Consider the following 16,111-nt stretch of genomic DNA (forward strand, 5'->3'; position numbering starts at 1 on the left):
TTTCCCCACCTGGCATGCCCTATCTTTTGTTCTCTCATTTGTTTACTGACTGATGCCCACCCTATTCCTAGAGGTAATACAAGAGTGCAGTGTGAATCCTAATTGGTCTTATTAATAAAAACCCAGAGTCAGATATCAGGGTGAAAGCTGAAAGACCAGAAAAGCGGAGCAGCAGCCACTAGTTCTTACCTCTACAAAATCCTCAGCCTAAAAGGGCTGACTCCTATCTCCTCCCGCCTTATATTCCTTTCTTGCCCAGCCATATTACTTTCTATTTCAACCTCCCTTGTGCTGGGATTAAAGGTGTGTGCCACCACTGCCTGGCCTCTATGGTTACCTAGTGGCTGGCTCTGCCCTCTGATCTTCAGGCAAGCTTTATTTGTTAGAGCATACACAAAAAAAATTTCACCACAGAAGAGCTAGAATTTTTCTATTTTGTTCATTATTCTGTCACTGTATCTACAACAACTGATAGAGCATTTGCTTGACGTGTGTATTTTCATTAAAAGACAGCACCAAGAAGGGGTAGGTAAAGAGACATTAAAACCCATACAGCCAAGAACAGTCAAATGAGAAATCAAATTTTAAAGTAAAAGCATTTTCTAGAATGTGATTTAAATGAGATTACTACTGACTTTTTCTTTAGATATATAATAGGAAGAAAATACCTGAGTGAGAAGAGAAAGAGCCAGGGAGGGGGAGAGGGAGAGAGAGGGAGGGAGGGAGGGAGGGAGAGAGAGAGGGAGGGAGAGAGGGAGGGAGGGAGGGAGGGGAGGGGGGAGGGGGAGAAGGGGGGAGAGAGAGAGAGAGAGAAAGGGAAAGGGAAAGAAGAGAGAGAATATCTTAAAATATCTTAAAATTACTCTTAAATGCATTTCAAAAAGATGAGGCCTCATCATCCAGGGCCATTGTGTCCATTTCAGTGGCACCTAGAGCTAAGTCCTACTGGAACATTAAGTAACTGTATCACTTTCTTAAAAAAAAAAAAAAAAAAAAAGTCCATTCCCATTTCCAGTCCCATGAGATGGGCTTGCTTCTCCAATGAAATAATCCTTTCTTTATTCTCCATGAAAGGAAAAGTCAATCAAGGATTACTAGATAATGTTTCAAAATGTTATTACAATTCTTTGTTTTAATTTTTTTTAAGGAAAGCTGTAGGACTCTTTGGTAATAAAAATAAAGTGATTATGATATTACACACACTTAATGAACAATCCTCTCCATTAAAGAAAAGGACATAAACAACTTTACTGCACATCTTGGTGGCAGAGAGGAAATACAATTAGATCCATTAATAGCCACAAGAGTTATACTCCCAGTGGACCTTGGTTTCCAGAATTGCTTATTCATTTTCATCCACAGCAAATGTGGTACACAGCAGAGATGACAAAATGCTGCAGCAACTTGTCATGTATTTTAATTTCGAGAAGATTATTTTATTAAACAGTGGATTTATGGATATTTCACTGTCATATTCTAATGTCCATGATCTAGCCAAGGACTAAGTGAAAACATGTTTGTGAAGACAATGTCAAGGCTAGCTACTGTAAATCAGATCTACCAAAGGACATATCGCTCCTTCATGTTCATAGTTTCACCGTCATTGCCCAAAGATGTAAAGGTGATAACTTCTATGGACACAGAAGCCCAAACACCTTACATACATTTTACACTTCTCCTCATAACAGAGCAAGAGTGGATGGGGAGTATCCTCACCTTAAACTACCATGAAGAAGGGGGGTTGGTGGTAAACAAGGTTAATTTAACCAAGCAAATAGTGCTTAAACACACACACACACAAAACTAATTCATAGTATGCATTCTGTCTCTAAATGGCTTTCAGCATTAGACACTTTCTGTAATTCCTATTTCTCTGGAGCACAACTAGACCAGGAGGTAAACAAATTATTCCTTGTTTTTAAAACAGCTAGCTCTGAATCTCATATTCTTAGGCTATGCTGCTAGCTGCCCTTAGTCACAGCTTCAAAATCTGTCCTTCCTTCTTTCCTTTGGAGGGCTGGGGACTAGTCCCAGGCATTGTACATGCCAGGCAATGCTCTACCTCTAAGCTATATCCCTAGCCCTCATTATTGACATTTTTCAATTAACTGTTTCATGGTATATTAGAAACAAAGGAGAAAGAGATTATATTGATAATGGCAAGAATCAAAACTACACTAAAATAAGCAAGTACACAAACTTGAATAGCTATGCACCATGTACAGTTGATACTATTCATCAAGCTCCTTTGTCCTGAAAAATCCAGTTGGTCATGATGATTCAGACTCAAAGAAGGGTTAATCTGCTTTATATACCCTTAAAAATGAGCAACAAGTAAACAGGATTGTAGATTTCCAACAATAATGGTAAAATAAAGTCTTGGTGCTGTTAGAGGAAAACAATTAAAGCCAGGTATAATGGCACACACCTATAACCTCAGCACTTGGTGAGGCAGCAGAGTCACAAGTTTAAGGCTGGCCTGAGATACATGACCAAACTCTGTCTCCAAAAAAAATAAAGGACAGATGGAAGGAAAGGAGGAATGTAATAAGAGAGAGAAGGAGGAAGGGAGAGAACGAAGGAGGGAAGGAAAAAAATACCAATGCTTCAGGAGAAACCATAAATAAAGCTATCACATTTCTCCTGTAAAATGAAAATATAACATTTCTTTTTTGTTGTTGTTGTTGTTTCAAGACAGGGTTTCTCTGTGTAGCTTTGCGCCTTTCCTGGAGCTCACTTGGTAGCCCAGGCTAACCTCCAACTCACAGAGATCCACCTGGCTCTGTCTCCCAAGTGCTGGGATTAAAGGTGTGCACCACCACCGCCCGGCTGTGAATATATCTTTTCTATAGTTTGAAACAAAAAGGAAAACTTAAGGAGACAAAAGAAAGGTATCAACTCCAATTTAAATCCTTACTTTCTTTAGAGCTGTTCAGCTTCCTTTGACTAAACTATGAGCTGTAAACCGGTTTAGTTGCTTTTCTGGCTGCCAAATAAAAGCTACAGAAGTCAGCAGGTAAAATAGAGAAGCTGTCAAGTCAAGCCGGATCAAAATAAAGTTGTGGTTTGCAGGCGGGGCCTGAGCCATCTCTTCCGTTCATGTAAGTGAGCAGGATGTAGCAACAGGATCCTAACCCCGCCACTGCTTCAGACCAAAATATTTTGTTTTGGCTTCCTAGTCTAATATGCATGAGGTTGGTCTGGCAGGATCTGTCCTTAAGGCGAACTCAACCAGAAACAGTGGTGCTCATTTGTGATTCCAGTACTTTAGAGATTGAGGCAGAAAGATGGAAAGCTCTAGTCCAGACTGGGATATACAGTAAGACTTTTTGTGTAAAACATACAAACAAATGAAGATGAACCTAAGATCTTAATAATAATCCCAATAAAAAATCATAATCTCAGGCTAGACATGGTGACACGCACCTTTAATTCTAGCACTTAGGAGGCAGAGGCAGGTGGATCTCCATGAGCTCAAGGCCAGCCTAGTCTACATAATGAGTTCCATGACAAAAAAAGAAAACAGTGAGACCCTGTCTCAAAAAAAAAAAAAAAAAGGAAGAAAAGAAACTGAATTGACAAACAAGAGTGAGCAATAAAAATAACTAATATTTATTTTTTATGTGCAACACATGCAACTAACAATGTTTATTAACTCTACTTAATTCTCACAGTTGTATGAGATAAGTAATTATTATGTCCATTTATAGTTGATAAAATGGAAGCATTAGCGAGATTAAATAATTTGCTCTAAGTTAATCAAATACTAAACAGTAGAGTGAAAACACAAATCCAAGGCTGGAGAGATGGCTCAGCGGTTAAGAACACTGACTGCTCTTAAGGACCCAGGTTCAATTCCCAGCACCCAAATGGCAGCTCACAACTGTCTGTAACTCCAGTTCTGGGAGTTCTGACACCTTCACACCAATGCACATAAATAAAGTTAAATAAATTATTAAAAAAATACTCAAATCCAGGCTAAAGGATTTCAAAAACCACACTTACAGCCACTATATTAAGCATGTCCATGGTGCCCATAATGGTGCTAGAACAGCATTCCGTAATTCCAACAAAGCATAAGGCAGCCCATATTACTATTAACTATGAGAATAGTCAGGGGTTAGAGAACCAAGCTTAAACAGAGATATCTCTCAGCTCTGTTCATCTAAACGGTGTGACTAATAGAAATGTCTCCCCAAGGGAGGGGCTTGAACCTGCCTCTATTAAATGTACCTCCCCATGGGAGGCCTTACCTTCTTGTAGGAGGGAATGGGGGATGGGTTGGGACAGGGAGGCTAGAGGGAAGAGGGGGATCTTTAATTGGTATGTAAAATGAATAGTTTTGTCACATTAGTTAACAAGCCAAAATGAAAATCTTTGTGGAGACCCTGACTCACAACACCATCACCCTAGAGGTGGAGCCCAGTGACACCACTGAGAATGTGAAGGCCAAGGTCCAGGATAAAAAGGGCATAACCCCTGACCAGCAGAGGCTCATCTTTGCTGGCAAGCAGCTGGAAGATGGCTACACCCTTTCTGATCACAACATTCAGAACTCACAGAGAGCCACCTGAGTCTTCCTCCCAAGTGCTAGGATTAAAGGTGTGCGCACCCATACCTAGCCAGTTGCTGAAGGGACACCAGCCCACTTGGGCATGTGGCTCTGGCAGGCCTTGCCCTTCTCCCCAACCCTCTGCCTTACTAAAAAACCGTTAGATTACATTCCTAAAGTTAGCCACCAAGGTCTATTCCCTTATTTGGCCACTTCCTCCTCCTGAGGCTGACTATCAAAGTCCAGCAATCAAAAGTCTCCTTTGGTTCACCTAATTAACATGCCCAATTAAAATTAAACACCTCATTCTAACACAGGGTTTCCTGTTTTACCTTTATAAACCACCATTTGCCTATGGGCCACATCTGCCTCCTCACTATCCAGAGGCAGTCCTTTTTCCCTCAGGGACAAATAGCCCTGGCCCCTTTCCCTTGTCCTCTTCCCCTTCTTGATTGTCCTCTATCTCTTCTACCATTGCATTCTAGCCCACCCACTCTAATACAGACCTCCCTCTTTCTTTTCTTAAAATTACACCCACAAGGTCATTTGCTGCTGTTTTTCTGCCTGAGTCAGAAAGCAGCCACTTTAACTTTTCTTCCCGGCTTAATAAAGGCTCTCTCTGTAAAAACAGGTGTTTGGATGTGGTTTGTGCCTAATCCGGGGTCTGGGAGAGAGCCTAGGCTGTGCGGGAGTCCCCTTCAAGTTGTTCATGTTTAAAACATTATCCTGAGTATGTGTGAGACCCTGGATTTAATATAAATAAAAGAAAAAATTAAGCCAGAACAATAAAAACCCACCACTTTGAATCGCCACTAGATAAAACTTCTGCTACGTGTAGACTGGTGTGACAGAGGATGGGCATGGTTACAAACTACGTTATGTGCAATGTATTTGAGAAGTGTCTTGAAAGAGACAGGAAGCAAAAGCTAATCCTGAAACCCTGACGCCATTCAGTGTTTTTTAAAAAAGAAACAGAGGGCCAAGAAGGTAGCTCAGCAGATAAAGGTGCTTGTTGACAAACTTGGCAATCTAAATTCAATCCCCAGGTAGAAGGAGTGAATTCCTTCAAACTGTCTTCCGACTTTCACAAGCATAGTGTGGCACATGACAGACAGACAGACACACAGACACACAGACACACACACACACACACACACACACACACACACACACACACACTACACACATAATGAATAAATATAATAAAAACAAAAACAAAAACAGAAGGAGGACAAAGTGCTTCCTGTACAGGCACATGACCAGAGTTCAGATCCCTGGCACCTGTGTAAAAGTCAAGAGTAGTGGTGCATGTCTGTAACCAGCTCTGTGCTGGAGGACAGAGACAGCCAGTTCTCTGGGACTCACTGTCCAGCCAGTCTATCTGAAATTCAAGCTCCAAGTTCAGTAAGAGAACCTGTTTCAAAAAATAATATAGAAGGGTTGGCTTAGTGGTTAAGATCATTTGCTGTATAATAGTGAGGTCCACCAGCACCCACATAAAAGCTGTTATGGTCCCATGCACTGAAGGAGCCAAAGACAAGAGGATCACTGGGGCCTGCTGGCTTTCAACCCAGCTCCTACCTCCCACCCCTCCAAAAAAAAAGTGAGCCACAGGTTCACTGGGAGAGCCTTCCTCAAAGAAACAAGGCAGAGTGGTAGAGAAGGATACACAAGGCCCTCCTCTGGTCTCAGCACAGACATACATGAATACACACCATACACATATATGCACACACCCACACAAAGAAAGAATAATAAAGGTGATACGGAGGAACAGCCATAGAGGAAGAAATGGACCTCTGGTTTCTACATGTATATACATAGGTGTGAGCACATATGCATACACTAAACATACATGATGGGATGGGAGAAAGGTTAGTTGGGTGGCATCAAATAAGTAAACAATGGCTCAGGTTCTAAGTCTTTTGTGTGTTCTAAACAATATTTAACCATACTACATTAAAGAATCAGTATTAGACAGCTATGGTGGTGTGGGAGGCAGAGGTAAGCAGATTTCTGTAAGTTTGAAGAAAGCCTGGACTACATAGCAAGTTCCAAGCCAGTCAGGGCCACATAATAAGACCCTGTCTTTAAATAAATTTTAAAAAATTAAAAAAAAAGAGTATCTCACCTATGAAAAGAGAGACAAAAGGAAACTCAAGAAATGCACTGTTGTGGAGAATAACTAGAAAGAAAAGCATACAGCTTCCTCAGGAAAATAACTTATGTAAGCTCAGAGATGCTTAACATGTCACTCTCACCTCAAATGTCACTTAAGAGATATCCTGAGGGCCAAGGGTCAGAGAGAGGAGCCACAGTCTATGAGGCACAGGTGATATAGAAGGAAACAAGTTTTAAAGATCATGTTTTCCATCTCCCAAATCTGTAGCAGGTTGCTAATAATCACAAAGTAATTTCTGAAATACGCATGGCCTAAAAATTTGTTTGGGGCAAAATAACCTACGGCTATTATCTGATATAGTTTTCTTTACAGAACTAAAAGTACTGAAGTACCAAAAAGATAAATTAAAACCAAGTTTATTCACAAGATGAGGATCCTTATAAGAAGAAACAGGAAGTATGATAGTCAAAGCTCAAAAAACTCAGCAAATTCAAATATTCTAACATCTGGCATACCTTCAACATTTAAAAGAATCTGCACAAGGCTAGAGAGATGGCTCAATGGTTAGGTGGCTGTTCTTCCACAGAACCCAGGTTTGATTGCTAGCACATACATGGTGGCTCACAACGACCTGTAATTCCAGCTCCAGGGAACCCAAAGCCTCTCTACTGGCCTCCGTGAGCAGCACACACACATATGGTACCTATACTGACATGCAGGCAAGCCATTCATAAAATAAACCTTTAAAATCTTAAAAATATATACACAAACATTAATTAAATCAATATTCCATTATCAACCCAAACTTATCACCTATGCCTCATCTATGTATTACAAGGAAGGTAATGGTCTACTCTAGAATATTCTCCATTTGCCATTTGAGTAGGCAAACCTTCATGATGGCTTAGCAGGTAAAGGTGCTTGCAGCCAAGCAGATGGCCTAAATCTGATCCACAGAACTAATATGATAGGAGAATAAACTCCTACAAGTTGTCCTCTGACCCACACATATGTTAAGGCATACATGTGTAAGTATCCTAGCCAGAATTTACTTTTTGTCTCTTTTTTTTCTTATAACATCCATTCCAACAGAGGTGAAAGGATATCTCATTGTGGTTTTGATTTGATGATTAGTGACATGGAGCATTTTTTTCTTAAACTTGTTGACCATTTGTAGTTCTTATTTTAAGAAATACCAGTTTAGATAGTTTATTCTTTTTGTTTGTTTTGGTTTGAGAGAAGGTTTCTTTATATAGTCCTGGATGTCCTGGAACTCAATTTGTAGACCAAGCTAGAGCTCTGAACTCATCTCTGCTTCCTGAGTGCTGGAATTAAAGGCGTGCACCACCATACCTGGCAAACATAGATTTTTAAAATCAGATTACTATGAATTTTGGTTTTTAAAACTGAGTTGAGTACCTGGTAAATATTAATGAATGAGATGAATAATTTGCAAAATATTTTTTCAAATCTTTTTTTTTTTTTTTTTTTTGAGACAAGGTCTCACTATATAGCCCTGGCTGTCATATAACTCCCTAGGAAGACTAGGCTAGCATGAAATCACTGAGATCCATCTGCCTCTGCCTCTTCCAAGTGCTGGGATTACAGCCCAATTTATATGCCAGGCTGAGGAAGTGAATTGCAACCCAAGTAGTCACAAATGGTTAACACAACACAGCTTTAAAACAAAGCATCTCATCATCTTAAGACATAAGTGAATGTCTATTAAAAAGGTGTTAGGTTAGCCGGGTGGTGGTGGCGCACGCCTTTAATCCCAGCACTTGGGAGGCAGAGGCAGGTGGATCTCTGTGAGTTCGAGGCCAGCCTGGGCTACCGAGTGAGTTCCAGGAAAGGCGCAAAGCTGCACAGAGAAACCCTGTCTCGAAAAACAAAAACAAAAACAAAAAAAAAAAAAAAAAGGTGTTAGGTTGATTGGTTTTCATTGTTTTGTTTTATTTTTTTAACTTTGTATTGTTTCTTTGTGGAATTCCCATCATTCATCTCTATCTCATTCATCTCCTCATCCCTTCATAGCTACTCTGCCCTTGTAATCTCCTCCCCACCAAAATAAAGAAAAAACAAAAGTCAAAAACAAAACAAAATCTCAGCATGGAATCGTTTTAATTTTTAAAGATTTTCATTATTAATCTGCATGCAGGTTATGTGCATATAAGTGCAGGTTCCCAAGGAGGCAGGAGGCATCAAATTCCTAGCGGTGGAGCTACAGATGCTTACCACCTGTCTGATATGGAAGCTGAGAACCTCTGGAAGAGTAGCAAGTACTCTTAACTACTAAACCATCTCTCTATTCTTTTGACTAGTTTTTGCTTGTTTGTTTGTTTGTTTTTGTGTTTTTCCAGACAGGGTTTCTCTGTGTAGTTTTGGTGCCTGTCCTGGATCTCACTCTGTAGACCAGGCTGGCCTCGAACTCACAGAGATCTGCCTGGCTCTGCCTCCCTAGTGCTGGGATTAAAGGCATGTGCCACCACTGCCCTGCTCGAGTATTTGGGTTTTTTTTAAACAAATCTTTTTTTCTAACTTTTTATTTTTAGATTTATCTATTTTATGTGTATGCATATTTTGCCTGCATGTATGTATGTGCACTGCCTGTGTGCCTGGTGCCCATGGAGGTCAGAAGAAGGCACCAGATTCCCTGGGACAGGAGTTAAAGACTATTATGAGCAACCATGGCTCTTAACTGCTGAGCCAACTCTCCAGCCCTGATTATTTTTTGAAACATAGTTTCTGAAGCAGAGGCTGACTTTGAACTCACTATGTAGCAAAGACTGGCCCAGAACTCCTGGTCCTCCCACCTCTGCCTACTAAGCAATGAGATTACAGGCATGTGTCACCATGCCAGGCTACTGGAATATTTTAAGAAATTATATATTCACTGGGTGTAGTGGCATATGCCTATAATTCTAGCACTTGGGAGACAGAGACAGGAATATCAGGAATTCAAAGTTAGTCTCAGCTACATAAGCAAGGCCAACCTGGGCTATATGACACCCTGTTTCAAAAAGAAAAAAAAATTATGAGCTGGTTCTGTGGGTAAATGTGCTTAGTGAACAAGCCTAGCAACCTTTAAGGTGGATGCGAATCAACTCCATGAAGTTCTTCTCTTATCTCCACGTATATATCATGGTAACCACCTTCCCACCAAAATAAATTTTTTAAATTAAAAAGAAAATATTTTTTTCTGGAGGTTCTCTTGCTAAGCAGCAATGTATTGTTAGTTATTTGCACTCCATGGAAAAGATGCCTGGTACAGAGCTGCCTTGGTGGGAATCCTTGACTGAAACATAAAGCCATTTTCTGATTTTCCAGTCAGCTTTCTAAATAACTGCCTGTGAATTTCTGTGTAAAGGAACCACTATAGAGTAGTTACCAACACACATACATCTGGGCTCTCTAAAACCTGCCTGCAGTGCTGGTGACTCCTGGGTCAAGGCCTAGAGAAGTTACGATCCTGTAAGGGCTTGTCAACTGGAACCACCTTGTTCAAGGCCCTCTCTGAAAGAAGCTCTTGAGCCAGCTTCAATTCTGACTTTTCTCATGAACACTCCAAATCCTATACTGGCGAATCATTCCCCGTTACCTGAGATTCCCAAAGTACTTCTAGAATGTGATGTCAGAGGCAAGCTAGACAAGACAGGTCTACTTCAGCAGTTTCAAGCCCAGGCCAAAGCAGGCCCAGTCAGTCTCCCTAGGTAAGAGTCAAAGGACACAGCCCAAACAGTCTCTGACAGGTATTTCCCTCCTGCAATAGCAGAAATAAGAGTAGCAACTCATGGTCTGGCCACAAAACTGAGAAACTGGAAAACTAGCTTTAAATGAAATCATGTAGCCTGGCAATGGTGGCACACACATTTGATCTCAGCACTTGGGGGGCAGAGGCAGTCAGATCTTTGTATTCAAGGGCAGCCAGGGCTACACAGAGAAATCCTGTCTTGACAGTCCCCCCAACCAAAAAAAAAAAGAAAGAAAAAAAGAAAAGAAATCACATAACTACTACTGTGTCCCAAAGATCTGTAAATCAATACATGTAAAACAGACTCAGTGAAAGTCATTCTCTTTCTGACTTAAGAAATCTGAGCTTCCAACAGGGATGATGGATGATATTACCCTGATAGGAAGGATATTCTATTACAACACTCACACTGTGAAATTCAAATCTCCGAGGGCACAAACAATGCTTTTAAGACTTTCAATGCTAAGGAGATAACAGACATTTCACAAGCTCTCTTATTTGATAAATTGCATTTACTTTACATCTATCATTTAAGAAGTACTTGTTCCTGTGGCTTTATAGGTCTTTTTTGTTATTTGTTTGATATGCATCTTAGGATGGATGGTAAATAAAAGTATTTGTAACCAATGGCCGGAAAGTCTAAGGCATAAAAGAGCTTGTCCAGGCATACAGTAATCAGAGTGAGATCCCAGCTTGTATGTGCTTTTGTGGTTAGAGTAGCATCTCTCCCCAAATGCTTTCACGAAAGTATCATTTCTGCTGTAAGCTAGTCATGCCAGTTCAGCTTGGCCACCTCCTTTGGCTATAATACTTTTGTCTAATAAGGGTTAACCTTAGTACTCCTTTTCTGTATGCTTAATGTAATTTAGGAAGAAATTGTGAGTAATAGTTACTGAACTCCTTCCCTAAGTAAACACAAAGATAAGGACATGCAAGGGTGCTTTGAAATGAAGTCCCAATTCAATACAGTTTTATATGTTTTACAGCAGGGCACATGTCAACTCCTAATCACTTTTATATGACTAAGAAAAATTTTGTATGGTTATAAAATTTAATAATTTTCTGCCTTTCCTAACTTTAGCAATTCAGAAGAGAAAATATGAGGGAAAAATCTCACCATTCGAAAACTGAAGAGAAAGGATAGGTTAATGAGACTCTAAAACCTTTGCTTTAACATCGAGCAACATGACACTCCCCACCACACCCCACACATCTCCTTGCCCTACCCAGCCACAGCAAAGGACAATTCAGTGGGACAGGAGAGCAACCTCAACTCTTACAGCTATGAATTTCATAAGGTAACAACAGCAGAGCAGCCTATTCATATATTAATTTTGCTGGGTTTTTGTCCAAAGATAACCATATTTCATGGTGGTAATTTCAGAGAGGTGAGAACAGAGATGGGATCAGGACCTTTCCCTTTATATAGTCTATCTTTCTATACTGCTTGAGTCATGGGCATATGTTAAGCTGTTTTTCCTTGTTGTTGCTATTGTTTTAAATGTTGGTAAAAACAACAATGCAAAGAACAATTCAGACTTTTTTTTCTTCTGGTTTTTCGAGACAGGGCTTTTCTGTGTAACAGTCCTGGCTGTCCTGGAACTCACTCAGCAGACCAGCTGGCCTCATCTGCCTGCCTCTGCTGGGATTAAAGGTGTGCGCCACCACTGCCTGGCCAATTAAGCCTTTTTAAAAAGTCAATTGCAAGCATGTTTTACAAGTTTTAAAAATAATACTATCAATTCTGAGAATTTAGTAAACAATAAAAATGAGCAGACATGTACCTAAAAACATCTACAATGCTCACTTTTATTTAAATGTCCACTAAAGGAAATTATATTTTTTTTCAAAAGCAAACCAAATTTTCAATAGTATCAAGGAAAGCAGTGTGACCTTCTTACTGCTGTTACATTCTCTCTTTTCTGTGTGACACACACACTCAGAACCTATAGTGCTGGTTGCTTTTCAGGTTTTTTCTTTGTTTTCAAGTAAGTCTTGTTATATCTCCTTGGCTGGCCTGAAACTATGGCTGCCCTTGAGTCATTAATTGCCCTGCTTCAAACTCCCAAGTGCTATAGGCATATGCCATTATATCTAGCTCCCACAGTTTCCTATGCACACCTAACCTCAGATCCACCGTCAGATTTACATTTTGTTTGTTTGTTTGTTTTTTGAGACAGGGTTTCTCTGTGTAGCTTTGCACCTTTCCTGGAACTCACTCTGTAGCCCAGGCTGGCCTCAAAGAGATGGCCTGGCTCTGCCTCCCAAGTGCTGGGATTAGAGGCGTGAGCTACTACCGCTCAGCAGATTTACATTTCTTAATTGCCTATAGCTCATAGGTTTGTGTCTCACTGGAGTTACATGAGAGAAGAATGTCAGTTCCAGGTTCTATACAGAGTTTCATGTTGCCAGTATATTTTAAATAACGTGGACAAGTACCAGAAAACAACAAATTCACCAAATGACAATATGTAGAAAGGCCAATAACAGGCCTTTTTCTCCCTACAGGGTGTTTTCTATCCTGAAAACACGCAGCAGGCCCCAAGAAGCACAAGTGTTTCACAAGGTGGTGGGAGGCACAAGGATAATGGCTAGAAAACAAAGGGCAAAGGACAGGTAAGGACTGGACAGTAAACAAGACTTAACTATACACATCTACATACAGAATGCCTACCCTGTTTCGTGGGCTAGTAATTTCTTATGCAGACTTTTTAGTGATGAAGAGCTCTTAGGGTCAAACCAAAACTCAGTATCAGTGATTCTTCTGTTTATTCCCCTTTCTTTGTGACAGCTTCTGCCCATCAATTCATGCTTTTTCAATCTAACAAGCTAGAAAATGACTACCCAAAAGTCATTATTCAAACACTCTCAGATACAAAGGAGAACATGTTTTACTAACTGCAGACTCAAGCAGGATGGAGCAGAGGACTCTTATGCAAAGAACAGGAGGAGTAGCATACTTCAACAGTAAAAAGGCCCATGTACAAAGAGTAAGAGAGAGGCCGGCCCAGGACCAAAAGGCGTAACATCCCACAATAAGCCCTCTCACTTGAGTTTGGTGACGTGCTAGGGCTCTAGCCAAAGTAAATTACTATGGTTTCTGATTTCCTTAAAGGAAGGACAGAGAAACAGGACAATATAAAGTAGAGCAGTGAATGCTGAACACAAAGGGATGAGTATTGGGTGGAAATGGCAAACAGTCTAGCATCGTCTCTTGAAGGTTCAAATCCACACTTTGCAAATAGCAATTCCAGTCCTACATACAAATATATTCTAAAGAAACTTCCATACAGGAGCACAAATCCTGGGCAAATACATACATACATACATACATACATACATACATACAAACACACACATGTTAACAGGAAACAATGTAAATATTTATCAGAACCAAATGGTAATTCATATAACCAAATACTATCCATTAGGGAAAGTATTAAAAACTAGAACTACCAAAAAATATTGATAATTTGCACAAGCCTGAGTTAAAAGTGACAGAATACATACAGTATGAGACATTTCTACAAGCTCCAAAAATGTTGAAGCCAGAAGTAGGGGCCCACTCCTTTAATCCAGTACTAGGGAAGAAAGAGACAGGCAGATCTCTCTGAGTTCCAGACCAACCAAGGCAAGTAGGATACTGTCTCAAAAAAACAAAAAAAAGGCCAGGCAGCAGTAGTGAACGCCTTTAATCCCAGTACTCATTCGAGAGGCAGAGGCAGGCAGATCTCTGTGAGTTAGAGACCAGCCTGGTCTACAGAGTGAGACCCAGCACAGGCACCAAAACTACATGGAAAAAACATGTTTTGCAAAAACAAAAACAAAAAAAAACATACAAAGCTAAAAAAAATATTGTTTACAGACTCATATGTAACAATAATTAAGAGAGACTGACAGACAGGGGTTGGTGAGGATAAACACAGTTCAGAAGAGTCTTTACCGTTGTAGGGGAAGCCAGAATGTGGTTCAGGAAGGGACAAACTGGGAGCTTTAGCAAGTGGGGTAATGCTCTATATTTTTCACTAAATGACACAGAAAGATGTGCTGTCACCATCTTTCATGCCTTATACACTGGTGTGATGTTGTTCACAATAAGAAAGAAAAAGAAACGTCAACAGAGTCGAAGGTGGAACTCCACCTTACACATCCACCTGCCTTGTTCGGCTAACAGTAAGGATAGAACCTGAGAATCAACTCCATTTAGAAGCAAAAAAGGAACCCCTCCAGGCATTTCTTTGTGCTTACTGGGCAAAACTAACCCTGCAGGTTGTCTTATCACAGGACCAGCTCCAACACATTGTCCCCAAAGAGTTATAGAAGAACTGCTTTGCCATAGAGAAACAGAAAATATCTCCAAGGGTATTTTTTGGATGCAAGTTCTCAGATGGTTCCAACAGAAAAATGGATTGAATTTAGGGAAAAGGCAGTCATTCTACAGAGCCCTGAGGAACTGGGAGACCCTGCGACTAGTGTCTAGGGGAGGAGGAAATGAAAACTTGCATTTGAGAACACATTCGACTGATGCCCAAAACTAAGGGCACCGAGTTCCCGTAGAATGTGTGTGACGAGAAGCACAGATGAGCTTGTGTGCTGAACCCCTAATTGTTATTAAACCAGCTTCACCTGCAACAGGTAACAACTGAATCTGGCATGTGCTGAACGCATTGGGAAATAGTTAATCCCAAAGCCATCTCTACCACATCTGTGTAACATATGTACTGCTCACGAGTGGCAGTGAGGCAGGAAGAAGAGTGACTTACTGAGGAAGGCCTTCCTTACTATTCGGTCAGACCCAGCCAAGGAAGGCAGGCAGGGTCCAGGGGGCCAAAAGGGTGGTCCCAGCCAAGGCAGAAGGTGGGGCTGCCAGGAGAGGGCGGGCCCACACAGCAATCTTGGAAGGCCTAGGCGAAGGCAGCACCCCCACCCCACCCCGACTCGAGCTGGGACGAGCTTAGGGTGGCGGACGGGCGTCCCCCAACACTACCGGGAGAGATGGGGAGGTGGGGCCTGTCACAGAGCCAGCCCGGCGGTCCCCGAGGCCAACACCTAACCCAGCCCGCCCGCTGCTCACCTGGGCACGCAGCTGGACGAGCTCCGGTCCACCTCCCAGGTGGCATACAAATTCATCTGCACCGGGGCAGGGGTGCGGCCTGGTCCTGGACCGCCGGGAGGCGCAGAGCCCGAGGCCACCGCGACGGCCATGGAGGTGGAGGTGGAGGAGGACGAGGAGGAGGCGGCCGCAGCTGAGGTGGACGAAGAGGACGAGGTGGCCTGGGCCAGCTTGGGGGGCGTTGGCTGTTGCGGCAGCGGCTGCTGCGGCGGCGGCTGCTGCTGTGGAGACTGGGCGACCCCAGAGCCCCGCTGGCCGCTGCCGCCGCCGGCGCCTCCGGGACCACTGCCCGCCCCTCCGCGTTCCGCCATGGCCTGGCCAGGGGTCAGGGGGGCGCAGGGCTTACACAGACTGAGGCCACGCCGAGCGATTCACGGGCTTCCCCCGCGGCGGCGGCGGCGGCGGCGGCGGCGGGGGCTCAGCCGCGTCTCCTCAGACCGCCTGGCGGAGCGCGAGCCGCCAGCGAATCTGCACGCACGCGCGGGCCTTCGCTGCGCGCGATCCTCGCGCTCGCCCGCCGCCGCCTGTTGCGGCCCGCGCGGCCCAGACACTGGGTGGGCGTGTCCGGAGGGG

The 16,111-nt window shown here is 42.3% G+C and overlaps 1 protein-coding gene across 1 annotated transcript in view; it reads right to left on the reverse strand.

Annotated features, from left to right (window-relative positions):
* The window catches only part of Pacs1 (phosphofurin acidic cluster sorting protein 1), a 141,498-nt gene extending 125,434 nt beyond the window's left edge, over positions 1–16,064 (reverse strand). The window contains exon 1 of the mRNA XM_006980596.4: positions 15,500–16,064. Coding sequence (XP_006980658.3) covers positions 15,500–15,849 — 350 coding nt within the window. The 5' untranslated portion in view covers positions 15,850–16,064. The remainder of the gene's footprint in view (positions 1–15,499) is intronic.
* Positions 16,065–16,111: the final 47 nt, after the last annotated feature.

The sequence above is a fragment of the Peromyscus maniculatus genome, chromosome 1 (assembly GCF_049852395.1).
Source record: "Peromyscus maniculatus bairdii isolate BWxNUB_F1_BW_parent chromosome 1, HU_Pman_BW_mat_3.1, whole genome shotgun sequence".
Lineage (NCBI taxonomy): Eukaryota > Metazoa > Chordata > Mammalia > Rodentia > Cricetidae > Peromyscus > Peromyscus maniculatus.